This window comes from Dermacentor andersoni, chromosome 6 (assembly GCF_023375885.2).
Source record: "Dermacentor andersoni chromosome 6, qqDerAnde1_hic_scaffold, whole genome shotgun sequence".
Taxonomy (NCBI): Eukaryota; Metazoa; Arthropoda; class Arachnida; order Ixodida; family Ixodidae; genus Dermacentor; species Dermacentor andersoni.
Genome location: NC_092819.1, coordinates 3,562,054 through 3,588,674, shown reverse-complemented (window position 1 = coordinate 3,588,674; position 26,621 = coordinate 3,562,054). Strand labels below are relative to the sequence as shown.

General features: G+C 44.1%; 1 protein-coding gene across 1 annotated transcript in view; it reads right to left on the bottom strand.

Annotated features, from left to right (window-relative positions):
* Cdc5 (cell division cycle protein 21) overlaps nucleotides 1–26,621 on the bottom strand; it is a 145,347-nt gene that overhangs the window by 33,845 nt on the left and 84,881 nt on the right. Inside the window, exons 9-11 of the mRNA XM_050170303.2 lie at nucleotides 20,976–21,153; nucleotides 18,843–19,144; nucleotides 8,981–9,178 (exon numbers count right to left, since the gene is read on the bottom strand). Of these exons, the coding sequence (XP_050026260.1) occupies nucleotides 8,981–9,178; nucleotides 18,843–19,144; nucleotides 20,976–21,153 (678 nt within the window). The remainder of the gene's footprint in view (nucleotides 1–8,980; nucleotides 9,179–18,842; nucleotides 19,145–20,975; nucleotides 21,154–26,621) is intronic.

Below are 26,621 nucleotides of genomic sequence, written 5' to 3'. Positions count from 1 at the left end.
CTGTGACCGGCGGACGCCAGCGGTGTACCTCAAGGACAGTCGGCTCGCATGTTACGGACAGCGTGTGGACATTTCCCCGGCGCGGCCACTGTTGCATGTACCACCTTGTTCGCGAAGCACGGGTTAATGTTAGACCGTGTGACATGTTTCGCCGGAATAAGAAGTGATTTAAGGTTGGGGGGATGTGGGGATGCGCGACTCTCGCGCGTCCCCTGATGTTTTTCCCGCATAGCGCATCCCCTGATATGCTGTTTTCCCGCACGGCTCGCGTGGCCTGGCGCCCGCGGCGTGGTACAAGCGCGGTGCGAGAGATGGCGCGACTGTCGCGGCGGGGTTACTCGGGCGCCGAAAGGGAAGGCGCTTGGCCTCTTGGGTGGGAGACAGCAAGCAGCACGGACGTGCCGTGCCACGGGTGGAGCGACCCTCTTTCCCGGCGGGTCGGGCGCACGGGTGGACGTCCCACGCGCGCGCGGCGACCCATGCTTCTGCGAGACCGCCTCGCGTGGCGGCCTTCGAGCGCGCCTCCGTTGGCGTGACCGAACACGCGAACGACCAGGCGTTGGGATCCAGCATGGGGCGAACATATTCGCTCGCTCACGGTGAGTCGGACTTCTAGATTTGTCGCGCGCCCATCGGCATGTTTTGTGGATAGCCACTCGGCTAGCAGCCATTGATCTATGAAAGGTGCAATAAATGCCCTTGTGATTGTTTGCACTACTGTGTTGTCGTTCCTTTGTCCCAAGAGTACGGAGGAGAGAACCCCGTATCTCCCACACTACCAATATTATGCAACTTGATTAGACCATTACTAATGATAGGGCAGTGGCGACATGAACTGGTGCCAACGGGGGCTCAAGGAGCATTGATGATGTTCCGATCATTATAAGCCCTTATCGATCTTTAGTGCGTTATCCATCCGCGTCGAACCATTATGAACCATGAACGTACTCTAGCGGCAGCTATGTATAGCATCGCCGCATAAATAGAAACACGCAACCCGCGTCTTTGGGACCAAAAATCCGCTAGCGTTGCCCTTAAAATTGGGGTCAAATCGCTCCCAATTTTCGCCGCACATAACTTGATAACTACACGCTCTGCCAGCGCCATTTTGGCATCATTCAAAAGCTCACGTTTCTGACTTTTTTTGTTCATCAGTTGGTAACATTGCTGGCTCTGCAGTCCCAAAATAACAACAGCAAAAGAAATGCATCACACATGCTAGTATTGGCCAGTCTGAGCACGTGGCGAAGGTAGCGACTAGTGTTTACCTCGAAGGACCACGAACGCTCAAACGACAACAGCCGTCAATTTGTCTTAGTCTCTGAGTGCAACACTAGATATGCAGGAGGTCGGACAAGGTTTCGTTTCATGAATCGTTACGAGCGGAAAGGTGCAAGATGCAAGAAACTTCTGAAAGCAATTCCGTCAGCACAGGTTACCGGCAGGTCGCTGCTGAAGTATCGCTGCCGAACGTCGACGCCTCAACTGCTCTGCCGGATGACGCATCTCCACACGCGTTATATAGGTGTTGCATGATCATCTTCTGATTGCAATTAAGCCCGATACGGATCGAAATTCTTGGTCGTGATTGGTTCCTTTGTGCAAGCTGTGCGAAGGAGCGAATCGTGGTTGAGAATTTTGATCCGGATCGGGCATAATCGTGATCGAAAGTGACCGTGTGACACCGGTATTACACTTTCGTAAGGATTGACACAGCTGTTGCAACTGAAAAGGAAGTGGATAAGATAAGAGTGCATGAACAAGCTACGTTTGACAAGATGCCATCTACGCCGACCACATAGCGAAATATTAGGCGTTTTGTTGAAGATCCGACTGCTGATAGTGCAACAGCCTCGGGTGCGGAGCCTGCAGCTCCGTACGTTGTTGTCGAACTTGCAGCAGTGAACAATCTTCTTGGCGTTCTCTTGTGTGATACTTGCTGTGATTCTGCGAAGCTATCAAGATTATGGCCTCGCAACAAAACTGACAGTGGTTTGCGAGATTTCCGGTGAAGTTGCATCGGGATGGAGCTCGCCGTGAGAATTTGGGGCCCGAACATGTGCAGTCTTTTTAAAGTAAACGTACTTGCAGTGCATACTATGTTGTCGACGGGCAACGGCCACAAATGATACCCGGTGCCTACTGATGGCTTTTGGCGCAGTTTTTTCAAACTTTCTTTCAATATATCAGTTGTGAAATGTTTTTTGTTTTCTCAAAAACCACAATTTTGATGATGATGCCATATTGGAGGTGCATTATCTCTGCTTATACTTGTGCTATCACTGTAATTCTTTTTCCCCCAGAAAAGCAAAGCTTCGTAGAGAGCAAATTTACGAAATAACGTTGTTGCATCTATTAGAAATTTAAAAAAAAATTGCTTTTTGCAGTTAGATGGATTTCTCTCACTGAAGTTTGCAATGTTCCCATTTTATATAAAATTGGGTTACAACACCATTCTTGTTAATTTGCATGCTTTGTTAGTTCCAAGTCATTTCCGTATGTCAGTTGTTATTATGCCATATATAGTTTGCTAAATAGCTCACCTCTAAGCAAATTATGCAATAAAGCTGAATGTCTTTAATTTCTGGAAGTTCATTTACTCTGCAAGAAAACTAGATGTATATTTACAACTAGTACATTGAGATACATAAACTCCGCAAGTTTCATCAAAATCGATCAAGAATTTAAAAAAATGTTTTCAAGCGCAGGGTCCCCCTTTAAGTTTGCCTTGCTTACCTTTACGAGCACCATCTACGTTTGTGGTGCTTTGCTATGTACTATATCTTATTAATATTATAATTTCTAACAGCTTGAATTATTACCACAAGATACTTGCCCGATAAAGCTTAGATGAAGGGGGAAAGGAAGAAAAAAAGCGACCCCAGAGGGATAATGGTGGCATCAAATGCTACACAAATAATTCAACAAACCTGCATTCATTACCCAGTCTCCTACATTACCCCCCTCTACTGCCTAACCAGCTGATGCGCCTAATTTTTGATGTGAAGTGGCATTTCTGATGAAGCCTTATCATGCACATAGCAAAAATGCTTAAAGGGCGGCAGGACAGTGTGTTGGGTGTGACAGCTGTGCACTATTTCATGTGTGTATTGAGATTTGTTTATGCCGTGCTGAGGTATGGCACACAAAGCAACATATGGGTGTGCTTCACTCTATCTTAGTCTTCCAAGAGCCCCACCCAAGCCCAGGTTTCAAGTACCAACTCACCCAAGAAGCAGCACTCTTTGAGATCTGTTTAGTCTATAACTTTATGGCATTGCCAATCAAAACAACACCTAGAGACCAATGCTTCTTCGAGTTCACTTTCAAACAGATGAAAAGCAGTGTTTAGAAACCGACATCACACAGCACACAATGCCCTGTTGCGATTTGTCTGTTACATGCACCTGGCCTTCAAGATGCTCGTCTGCTGGCTTTTGCAACCATTCTTTTGCACAGTGGAAACATGGCAGCTTTGCCAGTTTTACTTCTTTCTAAAATATGAGCCCCTGAAGAACTCTTTGCTGCATCATGCTGAAATCCGGGTCAACACATGAATGTGGGCTGACGCCGTAGCGGGCTCTGTCACTGCGAGCATTCCCTGATGCCGGCCCGATATGGGGATCGAATACCGAAATTCGCAAAACGCTGCTGCGTTGGCCTGGCTCACCTCTGTAGGTATAAGGTTTGTCTAGTTGACTGGACTGATCTATATAATAATGCGACGCACACAAAGGGAACAGCAACAAAACCATCGTGTATTTCATAAAGTGCAAAAGCATGTGCAAATACCGGGCCGATTAGTTGCCAATAGGCACGCAGATTGTGTTGGATACGCAACAACGAACTTCTTGCCACTTCAACAGCCTTCACTCTAACCTGCAAGCATGACCTTGGGGTCAACCACTGATGAGCCACTCGTACAAACATATTAGTGACAAGCATTCCGCAATGGTTCATGGCCCATTACTACATTGGCCAGCAGCGAATTTTCATCACGGTCACATTACCTAAGCCATTACGCCTAATAGCTATGCTTCACTGGGCACGTCGGTGAATACATTTACTTAGTTTGGTGCCAAATCGATGTAGATCTATTCGCAGCAGCCGTGCGATACTCAGAGAGCTGCCCGAACCGCCTTGGAAACGAAAGCAAGTACATGTATATGGGATGGCAACAAAGTTGTTAACGGCCACCATCTTTGTGTCACATTGTTTGACGACCTCTCATTCCGGACGCCATTTGTAGACGTACATCGGTCTCCTTTTGTAGCTTCGGGCAACCCACCACAAGACTAGTTTTGGATTTAAACAGCGGAAGCAAAAGTGTCATGTAACTAGTGTGCTGACTGCTCGGCTGCATACATTTGCATGGACAGCGAATGAAGGGGGTGTCTCGTACGAATTAGCCATGGCCCTCCAGATTTCTGAATCTTTGACAGGTGGCGAATCACGCCGAACAACACAGTCAAATAGCATGTGTGACACCTGCTCGCTACTGTCGGCATTGGGTACGTGCAGAGCGGTGATTGAGTCACGTGATGCACGGTCATTTCGTCTGTTGTGTAGATTGGTATTACAATAACACAGCTGCCGTAAACTTGCGATAGCCCTTCTGTATTTTGGAGGAAAACTGGAATGCAAAACATTTTATGCAATAAGTAAAAGAATGCCACAATTCATAGCTCTATTATTAAACTGTGAACCTCATTGGTATTCAGTATAACAGAATTACACTAATCCATTAGTTTCAGAGGAAAAAGAGGCACTTCATTCTATTCAATAGAACTATTGAAAACATATTTTCCAGACGTTCATATATTAGAACTGAGCTATAATCAGTACTGGCATACTAATTTGGCATGCCCTTTAATAAGAGTAGACCACACAGTATATCTTGATTGATGTCTACTCAAGTTCCCGATGCTTGCTACATCCTTGTTATGCAATGCTAGGAGACTAGCATGTGCAGCAGCGTATTTTCTTGCCCCAAATTTGTAAGCATTAAATTTAGAGAAAAACTTTCTCATATTCATTATTTCATTCAATATTCCTCTTTACTTTCTTCATATGATATTCAGTTCGAAATTTACTGCTTGGTATTCGCACACCCCTAGAAAAAACGCAATATCTTTAAAAAAAAAATAAAGTGGCAGAACCCATCTCACAATGACTGTTGAAGGTAATGCGTGAGCAATGGACAAATATTACAACACAATGCATTGCCACCGTCGAAACTAGTTATGTGTGAGGCACCTTCTGCCGCAGGACTTCTCTTTTGCGCTTCCCTAAGAACACTCCGCACCATCTAGTGCCACCGCCACGAAGCCTATGTGTGGCATCCAAAATGCATGGCGTGCCGGTGTGCGAACGCTGACAATGCGTCACGCGACAACCAGGCTCCTCTTTCCTGATTAAACGTGCGAAGACTGCATATTACCAGAAACTGTTTGCAAATATAAATAGGCAACGACCTTGTGCTGCATGGAAAGTTATAAACAATGTCCTTGGACGGGATGACTCGCATTCAATTCCGAGAAAGATAACTATTAATGGCCGTGAACTTGGAGATCGCGACATAGCTGAATACGTCAATCATTATTTTGTAAATGCTGCAAGACCGTTTAGTACTCCTTTGGATACAGTTACCCTAGCTTATAGCTGTGCTGAAAGCGTATTTTTTGCTCCTACAGATGAAAATGAAATATACAGCACATTCATGAGCCTAAAAAACAGTAGATCATTGGATACAAACGATATTCAAATTAAACCTGTTAAGTATGTATTAGAATTGTTAACGTCTGCCCTTGCTCATATCTTTAATCTTGTGCTAGAGACAGGTATATTTCCAACTTCCATGAAACGGGGTATCTGCATTGCGCAAAGGTGGTGATCACAACCTTGCGTCCAATTACCGTCCCGTTTCCGTCCTCCCAGTTTTTTTGAAGGGATTGGAAAAAATTATTCTTTCTCGCATTACAAACTTTTATGACAAGCACAGTATTTTGACAAACTCACAGTATGGTTTTAGGAAGTGGCAAAAGTATTTCCCTGAAGGTAATAATTTTGGAAAATATTAATAATAATTTACTGACAGCCGGAATTTGCCTCGATTTTAGTAAAGCAGTTGACTCCATTGATCACAGTATTCTCATTAGTAAGCTTTCATCATATGGAATTCGTGGTACAGCTCTGGCTTTAGTTAAATCCTACTTAGAAAATAGGTACCAGTGCGTGTATATTAACGACCAAAGATCATCATTCTTACCAAATGCATGTGGCATGCCACAAGAAAGTATATTGGGGCCCCTTTTATTTAATACATTTATCAATGATATCGTAAATATCGACACCACAGTAAAATTCGTAATCTATGCTGATGATAGCACCTTACTTATTTCTGGGAGTCAAAATGCAATGATAGCCAAAATGCCACGATAGCCTTACTAAACTATCGGCATGGACTAGAGTAAATAAAATCAAAGTAAACCCAACTAAATCCAAAGCAGTTATTTTTTGTGCTCAGAATAAAGCAGTTCCTCCGGTGAATTCATTCATTTTTCAAGACCAGCATATAGAAATAGTCACCGAGAACAAGGTTTTCGGTGTGTATTTTTCTGCCCATCTAAAATGGGATGCTCATGCTGTTTACATCTCCAGAAAACTGTTTGCAGTTACAGGTGTAATCTCACGCTGCCGCACATTTCTTCCCACAAGCGCTAAACTACAAATATATTACGCCCTATTTCTTTCTCACATTAACTATTGTACACTGGTATGGGCCACAACTACAAGAAATATGAACAAGCTTCTTGTATTGCAGAGGAAAATTATTCGCCTTATCGTTAACATTGAACCAACGTCGAGTGTTAATCCCACAATAGCATCATTCAATTTGATCTGTGTAGATAATATATATGAATTTCGTTTGTTACAAATAACATACTTTTCTTCCACAGGTATGAGTAATTTCCTGACGCAACTTGCTTCCTTTGAATATCGTACACCAATAGTTAACAATCGTTTTACTGACACTTGGCCCTTACCACAGTTTAGAACCGATTACAAGCTGCAATCCTTGGCTCACAATCTGCCATTTTTTCTCAATAAACATAAAGATACTGCTGGTTTTAGTCGAAAACAACTGCGAACATACTTTGTGCACACGTAATCCATATTTCTTCATGTTGTTTAAGAAAGCTTGTGTGTTATTGCTGTACTTGATTTAATTTGATGACTACTTCTGTATTGCTATTGTTATTTCGTTCTGTCTGCTGCTGCCATGTAATGGTTTCCTGGGCCTTCGTCAAGTTGTTCGTACAGCTTTTAGCCCAGGTGACCATCTAGATACTTGCTGGAGAATAAAATATGATTTGATTTGATCCTTTCTGGACATGCTGCGCCATCTAGTGGCTCTGCCAAGAAGCTTGCGCGTGGGCTTCGAAATGAGAAGCGCGGTGCACCGATGCCTGCTAACGCTGAGAATGGTTTCCTCACTTGCCACAGTGGCACATACTTGTGACCCAAATTGGCGAGAGGTTCATTGAAGAGCAGCACATACCTAGTGCATTCATGGCGCAGCTCACAAAAGCCTTGGCATGACAGCCGTTTATTGAAAAGGTGCACATACCCGGTACGTTTGTGGTGCATCCTGATAAAGCGTCGGGTTGCTGTCCTTGAGGAACCTGTGTGATGCGAGTTTGATTGCACCCAGCATTGGAGAACTTTAAGGGATCTGTCGTCACTTTGGAGCGGCGCATTCCCCATGGCACATACCTAGTGCGCACAACCTTGACTTTGTGACGCTGTCAGTTTAAGCTGTGTTGCGCAAATTTAGTTTGGAGCCTTTAAGATTTATGTCCGCACGTGAGCTTTTCCTGTTCCTAGCAGTAAATACACATACAAACTTGGTTCGCAACTGGCTGATCCATGGCCGATCGCGCGCAAGCCCAAACTCCTCTTCAAGCACGCTGCCCTCTGTTCAGCCCTTTTGTGTGATCTACATTCAATTGTCTACAGGTACGAACATGTCAAGGGCGGGCCTTGACATGACTAGGTCCAACAGTGCTGCCTCGTTGGTAGACAGCGACCAAAGTTGCGGTTGGGTGCCAAGTCAACGAAATGCTTTGCAGTGACTGTGTACGGCACTTGGAAAGGAGAGGAAACATGTCAACAATGAAACTGAGGGCACAACTGGTATGTGTAACACCATTGCATCGGATGCGTGAAATCACATCCGCCAATCAGTCCAAGAATTGAACGAGGCACCGTACGGCACGCAATAGTTCGGTTGCCATTCTATATTGGGCCTGTAAGGTTCGTGGCAGTGCAGCAGGAAATGGTGAATGATTGAGTAGGCCTGAAAGATGAGTGGGCAATTTACTTTCCTCTATGTGGCATGTTTCTGTTACTCTCTCTCTCTCTCTCTCTCTCTCGTTTGTGTGTTACTTTGTCTTCTTCATGCGAAGATCGCAAGTCCTTGGATGATGACTTTTCAACATTTGTTAATTTGAACAGATGCACACATCCTGATCACAGGCTTCCATTCTAGACATACGTGTGACTAACTGGTCTACATGTTTTGCACATGTGCAGCCTTTTCAAATTGTATTAGTTGTATTGCAGTACCACTTATAGAGCAGCAATTTGCGACTCTGGTGTCTTACATTATAAGCGGTCTATGCTGTACTTCAAAAAGTGCATATGCAAAAAAAAAAAAAAAAAAAAAGAACTGAGCTCTGCGAGTTTTCCCGTGCTCCCAAGAACGTTCCTTGCCCAGGAATCAGTTGCACTCTGCGTTAGGAAGTATCCTTTGGCAGTTTATAACCTTGTAATAGAACTAGTATTGTAGCATGCCACAAATTGCACAACAAAAATTTATAAAAAGCAGCTATCACGTACTGTGGGCACTACAAACACTCTCCTTTACTTGCTATGCCAGAGAATAGCATGACCACATTGTGGTGAGAAGAGGGCTTACCTCTAAGCGTTTGTCCAGTGACTCAATGCGGTCCTTTTTGGAGGCAAGGTTGGCACGTGTGTATCGGTTTTGGGCAGGCAGGAATAACACTTGAGCGAGGCACTCGTCCCACACCTGGCAGTAGGCCTCTAAGCTGAGATCCCCGTGGCCCATGCCCTTCTTCACCACGTCCATCTCAGCCTGAAGGACCTCGTGAGCCTAGAAGCACACAACTCAGTTAAACGCTTACCACACACTGCCGCGGTTATTCAAGCGCTGGCTAGCACTCTGGCCAGGATATATCCTCGAGACATAAGGCCAAGAGTCATCACAACGGCTTCTAGCATGTTATGTGGAACTTGTGATCACAGCTCTCACCTTTTATGCAAATATTTTTCTTCTTCTCAATGTCTGTCCCCGCAACATGCTTTAACTTTGCGTTAATGAATGCTTTGCACAGGGGCATGTTTCAGCAGCATACAGCGAGGAAAGAACATCGCATAACCTCTGCTGTGTTTTATAGGTTGGTTAACCTTCTCTTTCTCTCTTTTTTGTGTGCAAGACCTTTCATGTGCTGTGGTGCTGCCAAGCGATTGGTTTTGGTGACGAATAAGTTAGGGGCACAAAGATGACTAAGTGTTGCAGTTGCACAAAAAGATGCCACAAATGCTATTTTGTGCACCAAGTTCGAATTCTGTTTTCATGCTTCATTATGCTCAGGCATGAGTGAACAGGGGTATACCAAAAAGGATATGTCGGGTAACATGCAATTATGAGGCCTGCAGGCAGGGCGTACCCAAGAGTACTGTACCACACAATTTGCTAATCAAAGAGGAGATACTGAGCTTAAGATTATGATAGTTGTATATCCACAAGAAATTAACTTCTTTCTCAGAATGAAAAGATCGACAGAATAGACAGGTCAATTCAGTTGGTGTTGGATCACTTTGATAAAATTCAGGAATGCTTGAGCAGGCAAGATAGAGAAATAAAAAACATTAAATGCAAGAATGACAAACTTGAGAAAGGAGATCAAGCTAAAGTCATGCCCAGCTTCCGATTGATGACCTCAAGTGGCACAGCAGACGTCTGAAAATAGAAACGTCTGGAATTCCCGAGACTGCAGGTGAAAATCTCTTTAATTAAGGTCAATTCACTGTGGCAGCGATGGCGACGGTGTGCGGGCGCAAACTAATCCGCTTTTCTACAACATTGCAGTTGCCTGTGCCTGCGCAATCTGACCGTAAGGAGCCCTGTGCAGTCGTCTACCCGGCTACTGAAATAACGGGACCGATTCATCGCAATCCATATTTCCTACTTGCACCAGGGCCAGATTCCATGACAGAACTGCCATCTGTTTGAGGCTGCCGCAACGTTGGATTATCGCTCTCATCTTGGGGGTTGTGTTTCCTGGGAACGCATTCTTTCACTGTGGCAGCGACGGCGACCGTGTGCAGGTGCGAACTAATCCGCTCTTCTACAACATTGCAGTTGCCTCTGCCTGCCCAATCTGACTGTAAGGAGCCCTGTGCAGTCGCCTACCCGGCTACTGAAATAACGGGACCGATTCATCGCAATCCATATTTCCTACTTGCACCAGGGCCAGATTCCATGACAGAACTGCCATCTGTTTGAGGCTGCCGCAACCTTGGATTATCGCTCTCATCTTGGGGGTTGTGTTTCCTGGGAACGCATTCTTTCACTGTGGCAGCGACGGCGACCGTGTGCAGGTGCGAACTAATCCGCTCTTCTACAACATTGCAGTTGCCTCTGCCTGCCCAATCTGACTGTAAGGAGCCCTGTGCAGTCGCCTACCCGGCTACTGAAATAACGGGACCGATTCATCGCAATCCATATTTCCTACTTGCACCAGGGCCAGATTCCATGACAGAACTGCCATCTGTTTGAGGCTGCCGCAACCTTGGATTATCGCTCTCATCTTGGGGGTTGTGTTTCCTGGGAACGCATTCTTTCACTGTGGCAGCGACGGCGACCGTGTGCAGGTGCGAACTAATCCGCTCTTCTACAACATTGCAGTTGCCTCTGCCTGCCCAATCTGACTGTAAGGAGCCCTGTGCAGTCGTCTACCCGGCTACTGAAATAACGGGACCGATTCATCGCAATCCATATTTCCTACTCGCACCAGGGCCGGATTCCTAGAGTTACTGTATATGCTACCACAGGTAGCAGAGTTGCGCGTAGGTCCGCCATCTTGCCTGGGAAGCAACCAAATCTATGCGGCGAAGCGGCACTCCGTTTTTGCAGGCGGCATGCCTACCGTATCGTCGATCGACAGTTGGTGGTTTTGCATCGGTTTTGGACTGCTTGTCCGCCTAATCGCAAACAAAGCGCATCGAAACAGCTGACTGCATAAGATCATCAAGAAAAAGGCACCGAGATCGGTCCCCACCGAAGCTTAGGCCTAGCGTATCCGCCGAGTCCGCCTGCATGCTCTCGGCGCACCTAGGCTCAGGAATCAAGAAGTCTAACACGGATAAATCACTCTATATTTCAGCTTTCGCATCGGTGTTCTTAAATAAACAATTTTTTCATGTTTACAGTGCCAGCACAAGTAGCGATGAGCGCCGATGTGACGCGTCATGAACACAGGTATATATGTGCTGTCGCGGAAGGCTCCCGGCACTAGCCTGCGCTTCTCTGACGAAGATATATGACTAGACAGATGTGTCGACTGAAAGGCATCACTGAACTAAGAAAACGTTGCGTATTCTTCACGTGAAGAACAAGAAACAGCTATCCAAATCAGTAGTAACAGCCCATACAGCGTCCCGGGTCGGCGGTTCATTTAGGACTTTTTTCAAAGTTAAAATGCCAGTCGCAAGTGAAAATCGATGTTGTGGCACTTTCGAGCATGCTACTGAATACGGACAGCAAAATTTTCTTTGTGGTACAGGCGTGAGTTTTATATGAAGGGCGATAGCGCATCTACCATGACTGAGCAAGACATCTCTGTGAAACTAAAACTGCTTCTCGATCCTTGACATGGCATATTAGCCACTGATGTTCTCTTTCTGGCCTGGCGCAGTGGTAAATTACCGGGCTTCGGATCTGTAGGTCCGACGATTGAATCCTGGTCGGAGCTTTTTTTTTCTTTTTTTTTTATTGCACCAAATCGCTCTCTGTTGCTTTTTGTATTCCAACAAAATATATACGGTGTCCAGGCACCGCGTATTTAACTCGCTATAGTTATTTTTCGCACCAGTACCCAGTGCCTCTGAGTACGCCGCGCCTGCCCAGCATCCAGCGCGCGGCACTGGGCCCATAATCCGGCGCTGCACTGAACACTAAATAATGGGTACTCGGTTTTACATTAGGGATACCTGCTTATGTGCCAAAGCTCTCAACGTGTAGGCAGTCTAAAACATTACTGGTGAATCAATGACCAACCATTAGTATTTCGACACTGGTACCCCATTAGACTTGCTGTAGAAGCGTACCCACCTACTAGCAGGCACTGGATATCAGCCACACTGGATATCAGCCACACCTGCAAGTACCACCTCATTATGTGCCTTTTCACTGCAGGGATACCAAAAGTAACCTTCTGTGGGAGTGTAGTGAAAGTTTTTCTCTCACAGGATTGACATAGCTACATTGACATAGCTATATAGCTAGCTCTCCGCAGCTAGCCCGCACGCGAACAGCGAACGCCAAGGTCGGCTGGATTCGCTTTGAAGTTGACTGGCGATAACTTGTGTCAATCCAGTTCGCTGCAGTGGCGGCGTCGGGAAATACAAAAATTGGCCCGAGCATCTGCTTCTCCAGAATGCACGGTTGCTTGACTACCACGTGATGACGCTCTGCCAATAGAGGAGCTAGCGGCGTGATAAAACAGACGCGCAACTCTGCTACCTGTGGTAGCATATACAGTAACTCTACGGATTCCATGACAGAACTGCCATCTGTTTGAGGCTGCCGCAACCTTGGATTATCGCTCTCATCTTGGGGGTGGTGTTTCCCGGGAACGCATTCTTTCACTGTGGCAGTGACAGCGACGGTGTGCGGGCGCAAACAAATTCGCTCTTCTACAACATTGCAGGTTGGTCTATTCTTTCTATCGCGCTTTTGCGTACATTGCTCTCCCGTCGCTGTTGCTGCCACGAGTGTTACCATGAATAGTGTAGTACTTTAAGCTAATGTAGAGCCGTACCTGATCACTTGCGCTGGGTTCTGTTTTTGTGAATGCCTTCTATTTTCTGCTGTGTTGTTGTTGTCTTCTATTGCCAACCTTGAATCGAGCAGGGAAATGAATTCTGGTGACCTGAACGACCTTGCTAAAGCTATGGCGGAGAAGCAGCCGGGAAGCATAAAAGAGGTCGTTAAGGTATTGACTGAGTTGGTAACTAAGCTAGATTCTTTCGCGTAAGACATTAAAAGTGACGTTGCTCGGATCAGTACCTCTAACGGGGAAATTCGGTCGGACATCACTGGTCTTAAACGATCCGTACAATTCCTGAGTGATGGTTTTGAAAAATTTAAACTTGATGTTGAGGCTTTCCGCGGTGAGCTTTCTGCTGTTAGGGCTGACAATGAGCAGTGCCGCATTGAAAGTGAACTCCTGAAAAAAGAATTGAGACAGGTTAGGAACGAGATAACTGAGTTAAAACAATACTCCAGAAATATGAATGTTGAAATTCAAGGGCTTCCGGTTGTACCAGGTGAGGACCTTCTGAAAGAAGTTGGAAAACTTGCGGGGTATCTGAGGGCCGGCATCACCGAGAATAACATAGACGTTGTGCATCGTGTGCCATCCAAAGATAAGAGTAGGCCGCATGTGGTCGTAAAGTTTCGTTTGAGAGCCACCCGGGACAGAATGCTTTCGGCAGCTAAGAACAGAAAACTAAATGCAAGGGATCTAGGGTATGACACAGATGTTTGTATCTATGTAAATGAGCATCTCTGTCGCGAAAACAAAATTTTGCTAGCAAAAGCGAGACAAGCAAGGAAAGAGAAAAAATGGAAGTTTATCTGGGTGTCTCAAGGCAAAGTTCTCATGCGAAATTGGAAAAGACACCAGTCTTGCGCATAAAGTATGAGGAGGACTTGGCACAAGTTGTTTAACAGGTCGTCACGGTGCAAAAATGGTTTTCTTAGTTGTGATCCTGCATGTCATTTTTCTTTATTTTTTTTATCACCTTGTTCAACAGGATAACATAATCCTGTCCTTCTGTAGCGTGTTATATTTGTCTAAACCTACTTCTTCATATTACAGAGCTTTTTGTGTAACCAATGCCCCTACTCTTCATCTACTTTATGCAACTGAACATTTGTATAAAACTTTCGATATTGCTGTGTGCTGTATTAGTGCCTTATATCACTTCTCTGTTGTCTATGCTAGTTTTTCTAACATTGTACCACGAAAGTATGGATTCGTAACGATTCAGCAACAACTCTTACTGAGTACATTTACCCTTCTCAAAGACTGCTGTTATGTTATACTTGCTATAATTAATTTCTGTATACATATGTTATCACCACTGTCTACTAATGGATTCTAATAGAATGGGTTCAAGTCCATCGGAACTAAATTCACGCATTGTAGACCAGCGCACATCACCCCTAGCTGTGCTTCACATTAATATGCAGTCTGCTCGCTGCAAAGAGGACAACCTGTTTATTCTTCTTGATGAGTTTAAATTTGATTTCTCCATAGTTACGTAACAGAAACTTGGTACTGTGATGACTCGGACGTTATTAATATCGAAGGTTATAATCCAGTTCATCTAAATAGGAAAATAAGGACAGGAGGTGGCGTATGTATGTATGTTAAAGATGAGATGAGATACGAATGGCTTAACGAGTGGTCTCAATGCACGGATGATATTGAAATTGTATGTCTTAAAGTAGAAAACCGTGTGTTTGTTGCAGTATACAGATCACCTGATGGCAGCATAAACAATTTTATACTGTTTTTAGATAACATATTTTCCTTCGTTAATGACAATGGATATAAACTCGTGTTGGTAGATGACTTGAATATTGACATGTTAGCAAGCACAAACAAGCAAAAGTATCTTTCGACTTCTTGATTCCCACTTTTTAACGACTGTCATTGTGACTCCTACTCGTATTACTGACTCGAGTGCAACATTAATAGACCTGTTCATAACAAACTTTCCCTTTGATTCCGTACTTTCTGGCACTATTTGTACCGCTATCAGTGATCACCTACCTATCTACATTATTGCACACCAATCCCGCTGCACACCTAGACAGGCTGCTTCTGGTATATATTATAGAACTGTAAATTTAAACTCTCTTTTGCGATTTCGTGATGAAATTGCGCAAGCGCAATGGGATGACTTATTTTCTTTCTCTTGTGCTGACTTAGCTTACGACAACTTTATCCGAACGATCACTTCAGTTTATAACAAACATTTCCCAGCTGCTCTTCTCATCTGTCACGAAATGAATTCAAGCGCGGCAAATTCAACTCAGTGGAATGAGTCGCAAACGGCTTTCGCCTTCCCGCAGTTAATAAACATATATGTGCCTCCAACGAATTTTACAGTTCACAGGTGGCCGTAGGAAAATATGCCGTACTGTGTTCCCGCTAAGTTCCAAGTATGTGGCTGGCGTATTGAAGCAGGACATCTTGAATCGGGTATGTGGACAATTTAGTCAGCCGCCTTTCAATCTGCCTCTAACACTTCCATCAGGGCTTTCGGATGAGCGCTAAAAGCATAACCTTTCCTTTGGTTTAACGTGACAGTGCAACTTCCCGGTTGCGAAATTTCTATGACGAAGTTTATCTATAGACATAAACCGTCAAGTCACCCAACTATCTGCCGCCGAGTGCAACTGCTTTCGCGAGTCATTCGGCGATTAAGACTACAAGAACATAGCCGTATCACCACTGCGGCCCAAAATGTGAGTCCCGACTGTCTAGACCTGACGCTTTAAGCTGACGCTTAAAGGAGAATACTGCCACGGTTGCAAGCAAAGCAAACTCCGTGTGATGGTTTTGCTTTGTGCCAACAGCGATGGCAACGACAAACGAATCCCATTAGTTATTGGGAAAAGTGCCCAGCCCAGATGCTTCAAGGGAATGAAGTGAATGCCAGTTAAATATGTGGCCAATTCTAAAGCGTGGATGTCATGGGCGATCTTTTCTGACTGGTTGAAAGAGTTCAACGAAGACATCAAGTGATGAGGTCGCCAAATCTGCTTGGTGCTCGACAATTGCTCCACGCACTACGTCGACGGCCTTCAGCTATCAAACATTGAGTTAACATATTTTCCTCCCAATTGCACATCCCTGATACAGCCATTGGACAAAGGAATTATCAACAGCCTGAAATGCTGCTACCACCGGCGGGTGATAGATAAGATCCTTCTGGACATCCGTTTTGAACGGCAGACAAAGATAAACATAGATGTTTGAAACCCAGAAGGTTTCAAATTGTTACGCCAAGGCCCAGATAAAGGTCTTTCAAGCTGGAATCTGCAACAAGAGGAGCCCAAAAACCTGCCTGATGTCACCGAAGCGTAGGATGCGCTACGAGTTAATGGTGGAATGCCCGATGATGTCAAACTTGGTGTATTATTGTATGCTGATGATGGCAGTGTGTGTACTGAAGAAATGTCAGATGTGGTGCTTGTTGAAATCATGCATGATCACGGTGACGAGGAAGGTGCACCAGAGGCAGATCCGCTGTTTGCTATGCCTGTCGTGAGAGAGGTGATGGTTGTGTAGGACGTCTTGCATCGTTCCGTTGGCGCGCAGGACGATGAAGCCACATTGGATGATTTAGCTTCCTTGGAGTGCTGCTTGATGTCATCAATCATGCAGAAGAAACCAGCTAAAACCACGCAGTTTTTTTCTCCTCAATAAATGTTTGAGACGTCAGCTCACCTGAATTGAAATCCATCTCATTTTGGTTTTGTTTTTGCATGATACTTCCCGGTTTTCATGTGAAATTGCATGTAATGAAAACCTGTATATAACAAAATACATTGCAGACTTTCTTCAATTTCGTTACATCCAGGTTTAACTGTATAGAGTATTTTTTTTTCAATTACACATCGTTTTGTGCTAATTTTCACCTGGCAGGTACATCATGAAATGTAGATTACAAAATACCCGAATTGAAAAATTTATTTATTTTAGTGATCTTTTTCGTCTCTTAAGAGCTGTGTGCCCCTCAAGTATAGGAGATTACAGTGTCTTTCTTTGTTGTACAAGCAGTGTTTTTCAGTTTTCTTTCTATAGCTTGATCATTATTTAGAACAATGTGGAACTTAAATAATAAACAGTCCTGTGATATTGTGCTGTCCTGAAGCTGCTGTCATTGTTCACAAAGGGGGTGAAGGACTCTTCAAGCCGTCATTTTAATGGCTTTTCCCTCCACCTCCTGTTACAATGTGCTGAGACCAAGCAAATAAGTAGAATATCGGTGATACGAATTTTCAACAGTCCTGATTCAGGTACATTAGCTTACAATCTGCCAAATTCCGAATGTTGCGAACCACTTTTCGCGCTGCAGCGGATGAAATGAACAACTGAGACACCATGCGATCCTCGGCGTAACCGACAAGGAGGCCCCAGCGTGCTGGTAGTGGCACACACTGGCTGTTGTCAGGCCAGCAGGATGATGCGCTGGTCAGATTCCTGTTGCCAGGGCTCTGCTTTGCTTTGTGCAGTATCATTTATCTTGTCGGCCGTTATCAAACACCTTGTAACTTTATCAGAAGCCGGCAATTACAGGTGACCCAGTCTTGCCGCGTCAGCAAGATCAGTGGCATTCACTTCCATGGGGAGTCTTATCTCTCTCTGTACACTATGCCTTCTGTCACCTTCGACGCCTGATGACAATTTGAAACTTTTCTACCTTATCACCCATCAGATCACACGATACGAAGTAGCTTCCCTGCCACAAAGAAAAGTAAATACATTTGCTTATCTTGTGCAAATCATGTCCTCATCATCATCATGCAGCAGTTAGGACACAGCAATGAAAGAAACTCTATATAACCAGGCAGATCTTCAAATGTTGGCCTCGAAACACATGAAGTATGCTGAGTACATGGAGGAAACGAGCGCACCAGTGATTTAAATTGACAAAAGCCAATAGGAGTGCTGAGCCCCATGACTGCAGTAATGAATCACAGCACTAGTTTTCCCTTGTTGCGCTCACTTTTGTTACTTTCATTTCTGGACGGAGAAGTAAAGTCCTGCGGCTATCTGAATCTCTGATCTCTCGCATTTACACCGATACCAAGATGGTGGAGCTGGGTCCGGAGAAAGCTGCGCTTGCACGATCAATGGTGTGATAGCACCCCTTGAAGCCCAATTTCCAACCAAATTTCAAAAACGCACTAAAAAGTTCAATTTTCTCAAATTTTGCTGCGTATTTCTTCCTTATGTAATACCCTGAAAGGGGTCCTTAAGGGACAATAAATGATCAATGATGATAAAATATTTTACCATAAGATAATGGAAGGTCTAAAGATTGTGAAAAAAAAAATTACGAAATAAAAGATGTTGAGCAAATTGCCCATTCTATTGCTGTGTCCCTTCTTAATTTCCAGATTTTGTTACATTCTTGGGTGATACGAATTTCGGGTAATATGAATTTTTGTGCAGTGCCAAATAATTTGTATAATTGAGATTCTCGTAAAGCAAGCAATCAATCAATTTCACAATACTGATGCAGCATAATATCAGGGGCTATAATTTATAAATGTAATTCTATATTCTTATTCTATAATTATCATCATTCCCACCACATACTTTCTTGTGAAGCAATAATAAAAAATTAAAAATGAGAACTGTTCCAAGTCTGTGCCCAAGTACAATCATTTTAAGAGGAAAGCACCGCCAGTGGACAGGCACAGACGATAGCTGGCAGTCACTGCTCACCGCAGCAAGCTCCTCTTGGTTGTACTTGTTGTAGGGATGGCGTTCAAGGTAGGCCAGATGTGCGGCCTCATCTGCGACATTAGCGCTTCCTTTGCGGCCAGACTGCTGGGCCTCAGTTGGATTGTGCAAGGCATCGTAGTGCTGCATCACCAGCATCTCCTGCTTAATGAGCTCCTCCGCCTTCTGCAGGTCCGTGAGCGGAGGCTCCGTGTGGGCAGGCCGGAGCACCGACGCATTTACGTCCAGGGGCCGAGGAAGGCTGCGCTGCACCGCCTGAGACTGCAGCTTCCGCTCTGCTTCCACTGTGCAAGCGCCAAAGCCAGCATTTTCATCGCTGTGCAAGAGGAACTGGCCAGATCTCATGGTGCTGAACCAGTTAACATCCTTAAGGAAGAGGATATCACCATAAACCCATCACAAGTTTTTTTTTTTCTGTACCCAAAAATATGTCACAACAGATTCTGAGCTATTATATTTAAACCCACCAGATTTAACAAAAATTTGAGCTATGAAAGGGCAAACATCTTGTCTTACACAATGCATGAAGTAGACTTGCTCACAAATTAAATTAAGCAGTGGCGGCTCAGCAGAGGGCTACCATGCCACACACAGTTGATAAGCTAAGCCAAAATGATGGATAGAATCAATGAAGGGTGCTTTAGAGTGTATTTGTGCCTAACATCCTTGTTGCATGAGCCCCTGTATGAGCGGGTTTAGTAGAGACGTGGTCAAAAGTCCTGTTAAGACTATGCTCTATAAGTGTCACATGGCCCCGTAACCACTACTATCTAAAGCATGCTTGGTCTTTTTGCAAGCTGCACAGACTTTAGATGTCATTGTCAATGCTGTCTGCGCTTCGTCCCCTGGTTAAGAACTTGATAACACAGGGCAACTGCTAATCAGCAACCAAGGTTTCCATTGGCAAGCTCAACAGCACGTGGCAACAATGTATTGCTATGTCGCTTGATGACCCAGTGCCTATGAAGGCTTACTCTGATAGCGCCACAGAAAACAGCCTGCTTAAACAGTTAGAAAACACATTAGGCTTTAAAGAGACTGTGTCGGGGATTCTTCTCAACTATGCTTTTAACCATTAGCACATATGAAGCGGGCATGCATTAACTAGGTTTCACTGTACGATGCAAATCTCTAAGCGGGCGTGGTGTGTGTTGCCTCTCTACATCCTGCGTGTTAATAGCGCTTTAAGTTTTTATAGTAATCCCTCATTTATTCAGAAGGAAGCATTCAGGTTAATTTTACACTAATTTTATGCACTTCTCTCCAAATCACATGCTCCTAATTTTTTCCTAGAGCATCTAGATCAATGATGTTTGCCAGAATGCCTTGTCATGCTGAAAAAGGCCAATTCACTTTTTGCCGTAGTAGTGTGCACGCACATGTCATACGCATCCACTAAACAATGTCCCATCACATTTTCATTGTTTTAAGTGCTCTTCTCGCTGAAAGTGCCCAAGTATGGAATAGAGTGGATGGTTCCTTTAGATGTGTTCTACCTGAAGAGTTTGTGCAAGTTGTTGATTATGAATGCTAGCTGTTCATGTCATATGCTGATCTTGATATCTGGCTGACCAGTTCTGTCTATCATAAGTGAACTGTGGTTTTCAAGCACAGCATTTTTCCAGCCCAGTTTAAAGCTGCTTCTAGTGACGGAACATTGGCAATCTTTTTTTGATTGCTCTTGTTCTCAATCTTATGTAATTAAAAGGCAAGCTTTTGCAACAGAAAACTGTAATAATGAAATACAGTCGTGATGAAAGATGTTCCTTCAATAGAGTAGCAGCTTCGGCTTGTTGGTTTTCCATCCTGGCGTTAACGGTTGTGACGAAGCTTGCGGTGTCATCTTCTCGTCTCGTCTCCTGTCTACGTTAACACCAGGATGGTCCTTCAAGATTTCCTTTGGATGATATTGCATATGTAGCGATTGGCATATAAAATGTCCAAAAATAAAAGCACTCTGAAGGAAAACACGAGAGATGCCAGTCATTTAGCACTTTCGCATATGAATTACACATGCTTCTGACTAGCAAAGGGTTTTCGGAATTGTCTGAACAATTGATTGGAATGTGAAAACCGAATGCTTGAGCAAAATGCTTGCTTTCATGACATGCTCACACTTTTCCAGCCTTTGCTGCTCCTTCGCAGCATCCCTGTCTGCCTGGTCCTCGACAAATGTGTCTGGGGCAGAAGGCTCCTGGGCACTGGGGTCCTCCTCGGGCACCACTATTTCGTAGTCATTCTTTGGAGTTGGCAACGATGACAGCGCTTTCAGCAGCTGCTGCTTTGTCTGTTTCTGTACAAGGACCATAAAAAAGCAAATAAACTGCCTAGCTAATAACTGCTGGCACTACTTGAATGCACTTACGCAAGTGTCCACAGTATTTACAATTTATGTTCCATAATGTAGTAAATACAGTCTATCCCAGATACATTGAACTCAAAAGGAATTGCGAAACAGTTCAATATATCAATAATATGAAATACAAAATATGTCTAGCTAAAGCTTATCTGACAGTTCTGCACGTCTCGGACAGGTTCCCGTGATCGTGAAAATAAGGAATTTACCAACTTGTTTTTCCAAGGCTGCATTGAATGCACAAATGCTTACTTATCTCCTTTCTTTTTTTTTTTTTTGCAGACGATCGTTGCTAGCCGCTTGTGCTGTGGGATGGTCTTTGATAATCTGATTGCACTGTTAACACTGAAAGCCTGCGTTGCCAAACCGTGAGAACACAGTACGCCTTGCGTGCGTCCAAGTAGTATTTGTTGCACATTTTTATTCAGGATAAGGTAAACATGGACCCACTGCAAAAGCAAATCAACCTGTGTAGGTGTGCACTGTGCCGCAATCAGTGCACTTGTACTATAAATTGTGCGTGAACATGCCCAGCTGCACGTCCGGTACGATATACCATTTTAACGACCAATCGTCACATGTCGGCAACAAGTCAACCAGGCAGGCGCTGTTAGATCCGAAAGCAGCTTTCAGCCTGAAGAGCAACTGAGCTGATTTCCACTGATGTATCCCTGCGAGCATGAATGAAATGCTTTCAGCGCTTGTTCTAGGCCCATGCCTCACACAGCAACGAGTCTTGCTTTGCAGTAAAAACCCGGCAGTGCAGACATCTCCAGTTTGGCATCACATGCCAGAAGCCACCCAATGAAAAGATTTAAAGCCATCTGCATGTTTATTATATTTTTTTTTTTTTGGAATGCACATATTTGAACAAACCTTTTGCTTTCCTGAAGAAGCATGGCCATCTTTCCAATAATGAACAACCCCAGGTAGTGCCCTTCACTACACAGCTATTCTTTCCGCTATTAGTATGCTTTAACAGCATACTAAAGCTGGAGCTACTAATACTAACACTGACACTTACTAAAGCAAATCCGTCATTACAGAGTGCAAATAAGACCTTTGCTGCAGGAGCCATCCATATTTGGAGACACTCACCTTGTTTGCCAAAGGCAAGACTATTTCTGATTGACGAGAAAAGTGATCGTAATCCCATTAGAAAGGCACATTTGCAGGGGCACAGCATGGTGTAGCATTCAATATATCAAATGTGGCAGTAAACGGCAGTTCGGCATAGGCCTAGTACGGTGCTATGCTATTGCATGGGCATTCTAATCCTTCCAGGGTCAAAAGTTTTTTGCCATATGCGACCGCCCAGGGTCGATTTTCTTTATTGCACATTTAAATTCTTCAGAGGGACCTGTTTCGAAAAAAATTTACCGTAATTTTTTTAGGGTGACTGTAAAGTGAGAAAAAAATATTTTCCATTGGTACATATGTACCGTTTATTCATGAATAACACCAACAAAAAAATAAACTTATAAGAATTTAAAAGCTGATGCCTTTTTTTACGCATAGTTCAATGCTTAGAAAATGCGCATGCAAGAATATTTACCAAGTCTCAAATGTTCCTGCTCTTACACTAATATTTATGTCCATAGCGTAATCGACCTGCATAGGTGAGTGCACTCAGGAAAACTGTGTAGTTGTGTGCCTGTCAAAAATTTAAAACGTGTGACAAACTTCCGCTAATCTTCATCTTATCGCCAACCAGGGGAGATTAGTTTTCGCGAGTAATAAAAAAAAAAAAAAAAAGAGAGAGAGAGAGAGAGAGGGGGGGTGTGCATGCAGGGTGGCATCCTTCATATGCGTACCCCTGTGAGCAAAAAACGAGCGACTAACATGCGGTCACCCTTTCAGTGATTAGTAACGAGATAGCCATCAGTTCTGCGAACGCAAGAAGTCGAAACCGTCCGCAGAACAAAACTCAAACTAACCGCCGCCCACCCGCGTGCGCCAATGCGCGAGCGGTAGTACATAGACGCACCGGAGCAGACATACTAGCTCTAAAGCAAACCATGCAACGAAAACCGAGATGGAGGCGCAAGAAAAAAAATTCCCTGTATTACCGCATAGTGGCAGCACATGCCAGGAAATAAGAGATTTGGAAATTGGTGCGCTTCTTAAACGTATGGACAGAGCCGTAAATATACGGCATCAACACTTTTGGAATTCATGGTTATATTGTGCTCAGTTTTACACAGACGATATTAAAGAAGGACAGGACGTGGACGGACGTAGCGTGGATTGCGCTACGTCCGTCCACGTCCTGTCCTTCCTTAATATCGTCTGTGTAAAACTGAGCGCAATATAACCATGAACGTTCACCAACTAGCCCCCTTCATTGCTTTACTAAATTTTGGAATTGTTCGCGGCGCTGTATATTTACTTCATTGACCCTGGAAGGGCTAAGTGAATGTAAAACTGTTTGATATAAACAATAATTCGATAGATCCAGGTTTGATACAGCCGAAATCGACAGTATAGATTTTAATGCACACAGTGCACAGCAATAACTATGGTGATCTAAAAACAGAATTTATTCTGACTGAATGCAAACGCTGCAGCAGGAAAATGAAGAAATAAAATATCTGTATATCTTCTGAAACTGCACATGTTAACTCTAATGAAACAGCTAGAAGAGCGTACGAGGGTGGAAGTTTGGGCGAGTTGGTAATAGTTCATAGTGGCGTTTTGCACAGTGCATGGATGGCTCTTTCTCCTCAGTACTTTTCCCAAAGCCATTCATGCACGGCACAAAACACAGAGCAGGTTGGACGTATGGCTGCTCCCACACTGCTGTGGCATGTGTGGCTCAGCCGCCTTTTAATGTTTAAAGGCTTACTGACAAGAAAATTTTGGTGTCCCACTTTTCTTGCATTAATAGGTAATGGTCTACTCCATAGTTACGATAAGCTTCCATTTCCTTGACAGTGCCAAAAATGAATAAATACAGCACCCTTTTGTATGACTTGCCCAAAACATCCGTCAAGCACAGTGCAGCTTTGGACGAGAAAAAGGAGACTTCCCATGTCACCGACAGCGAAGTTGCTGGGGTGTTGTGGTTGAAGGCCATACAATGACCGTGTTGCTGAAAGCTGCCAAACTGGCCCTTCCAATTCTTCGTTTCTCTTAGAAACATAAAGGGGCACACTATACCCTCCTGTTTCATTGAGTGCTCAATGGACTCGGCTTTAGGCACCTCTGTTACAGCGTGCATGTACGCATCATTGGTATCAGGTACTATGATACTGCCACCACAGCTTTCGGTAACGTATTAAGTAACCTGTTCTGTGTCCGAAGCCGCACTGCTCTTGCCACGCATTTTGGTATGGTTGCATTAATAGGCAGTGAAATTAACTATTGAAGAATTATGAGCTTACAGGTAGAAGTTGAAGCGCAAGAACATAGAGAGGAGAGAAACAGAAGCTGAAGTTGGAATAAATGTAGACAAAATGGATGCCAGTTTGACAGCAAAGCTTTAAGGATATTGTGTCCTTTTAACAAGGAAGGCTACAGTATTTTGGCGCAGCCGACAATTGACTCCAACATGTGGGTGACATTTTTCCTAAAGGAGACCTCCGCAGAGACCTCCGCAGCTTGGCATCTTTTCAAGATGCCAAGCTCAATATGAATCAGTGGTGGAACTACCTCGTGAACTCAGCTCGGCAGAACTTGTGAGCCTGGTTTTCGAGAAGGGTTCCACGGACGCTGGTGAAGTACGTCGGAAGGGGGCTGTGAAAGTGAACCTGCGTATGGTGATTTTCGAAAAACTAGTTCTTCAACCGATGTGTCGAAAGGACTCTGGTTCACGGTCCTCGATGGAAAAGGTGAGCCTCATTTTGAAAGCTCTTCAGACACAGCAGGAACGGACCGTGCAACAAAACCAATTGGTGACATCGCTTATAACCTCTCTAAGCACTGAGAAGCCAGTGACTACATTCCTAGAATGGATTCCTAGAACATGACGCGTTCGACAGCATGTCTTCAAGTCCACAAAGTTGATTTGAATTCTATGGATATGCCACTGAGAAGAACAATTGGCACTCTGACGAGGACAAGATTACTAACATGCGTAGTTACTTTAGAGGTGTTGCATGCAAGTGGTACAGTCTGCACACAATTGCAGAAGCTGAAAGTTCTTGGAACCAATGAAAGGAATAATTCTTGACGACATTTCGAAGCAAAACAGTACAAAGACGGGATACCACGTTTACGTTGAAACTCAAGGAAGGCTCCTTTGTCGAGTATTTCTTTGAGAAATCCCGCTCTTAAAGCTGGCTGGAACTATGCTTCCATCTTCTGCCGTAATAGCCCTAATAATGCATGGACTGCACGCTGAAGTCGTGAAGCAAGTGCAAGTATGATCACCAAAAACTATAGACGGCCTCCTGGAGTGCCCTCAGGACAGAACATCTACTTCAGAAGAAAAATTAACTCCAAACTCAAGTAGTTGCTTCAGATGTGGTTGCCGACATTTTTCACATATTGACTTGTGCAAAGGCTTCTGGCAGATCCCGCTAACAGAACAAACAAAAATGTACACTACTTTTATCACGCCCTTCGATCTGTACGAGTATAACCAGCTTCCTTTTGCCTGGAAGAACTACCCAGCATGGTTCCAGAAGATCATAAACAAAGTTCTGAAGCCTTTCCTAGGTGTCTTTTGTAACTTGTACATAGATGATGTTATCACCTTCTCCAAAACAGAGGCTGAGCATCAGGAACACCTGTCTTAGGTAGTAGTTGCCTTGAGCTTGGCACACCTCAAGGTTAACTTTAAGAAAAGTATGTTCTTTCAAATAAAAGTTGTGTTCCTTGGAAGTCTTTGATGGGACTACCAAAAGCAGAAAACAAGAGTCTGCCAAGAGGATCTCCCAATTGGTAAAACCATATGATGTACACTCATTGCATATGTTTTTAGGATTACCAGGACATTTCAGCCCTTTCATAAAAGACTTTGTGTCAAACCTAGGTACCTCATGTGCCTAATGCAGAAAGAAGTTCCATTTGAGTGGAATGATGAATGTGAGACAGTCTACTGTAATCTGATGCACCAAATTTCTGCTCACCCTATTCCACGCGCACCAATTTTACTTTACCCTTTGAACTGAATACCGACACCTCACACTGGGACAGGTGCAGTCTTGTAGGTTACTACAGCTACACCCTCAAGCTGTCTGAAGGTAACTACACCACTTGTGAAAAGGAAGCACTTACAGTCCTTAAAGCAATTCAGTACTTCCGTAAGTACCCAGAAGATACGAAGTTCACTTTGTTCACCATTCACCAGGCCCTCACTCATCTCTTGAATATGACCCAACCTAAAGGACGTATTGCCAGATGGGCAAACTACGAGGGTTATTCAAAAGGTAAGGGCCATTTGCTTATATTTAAATATTTAC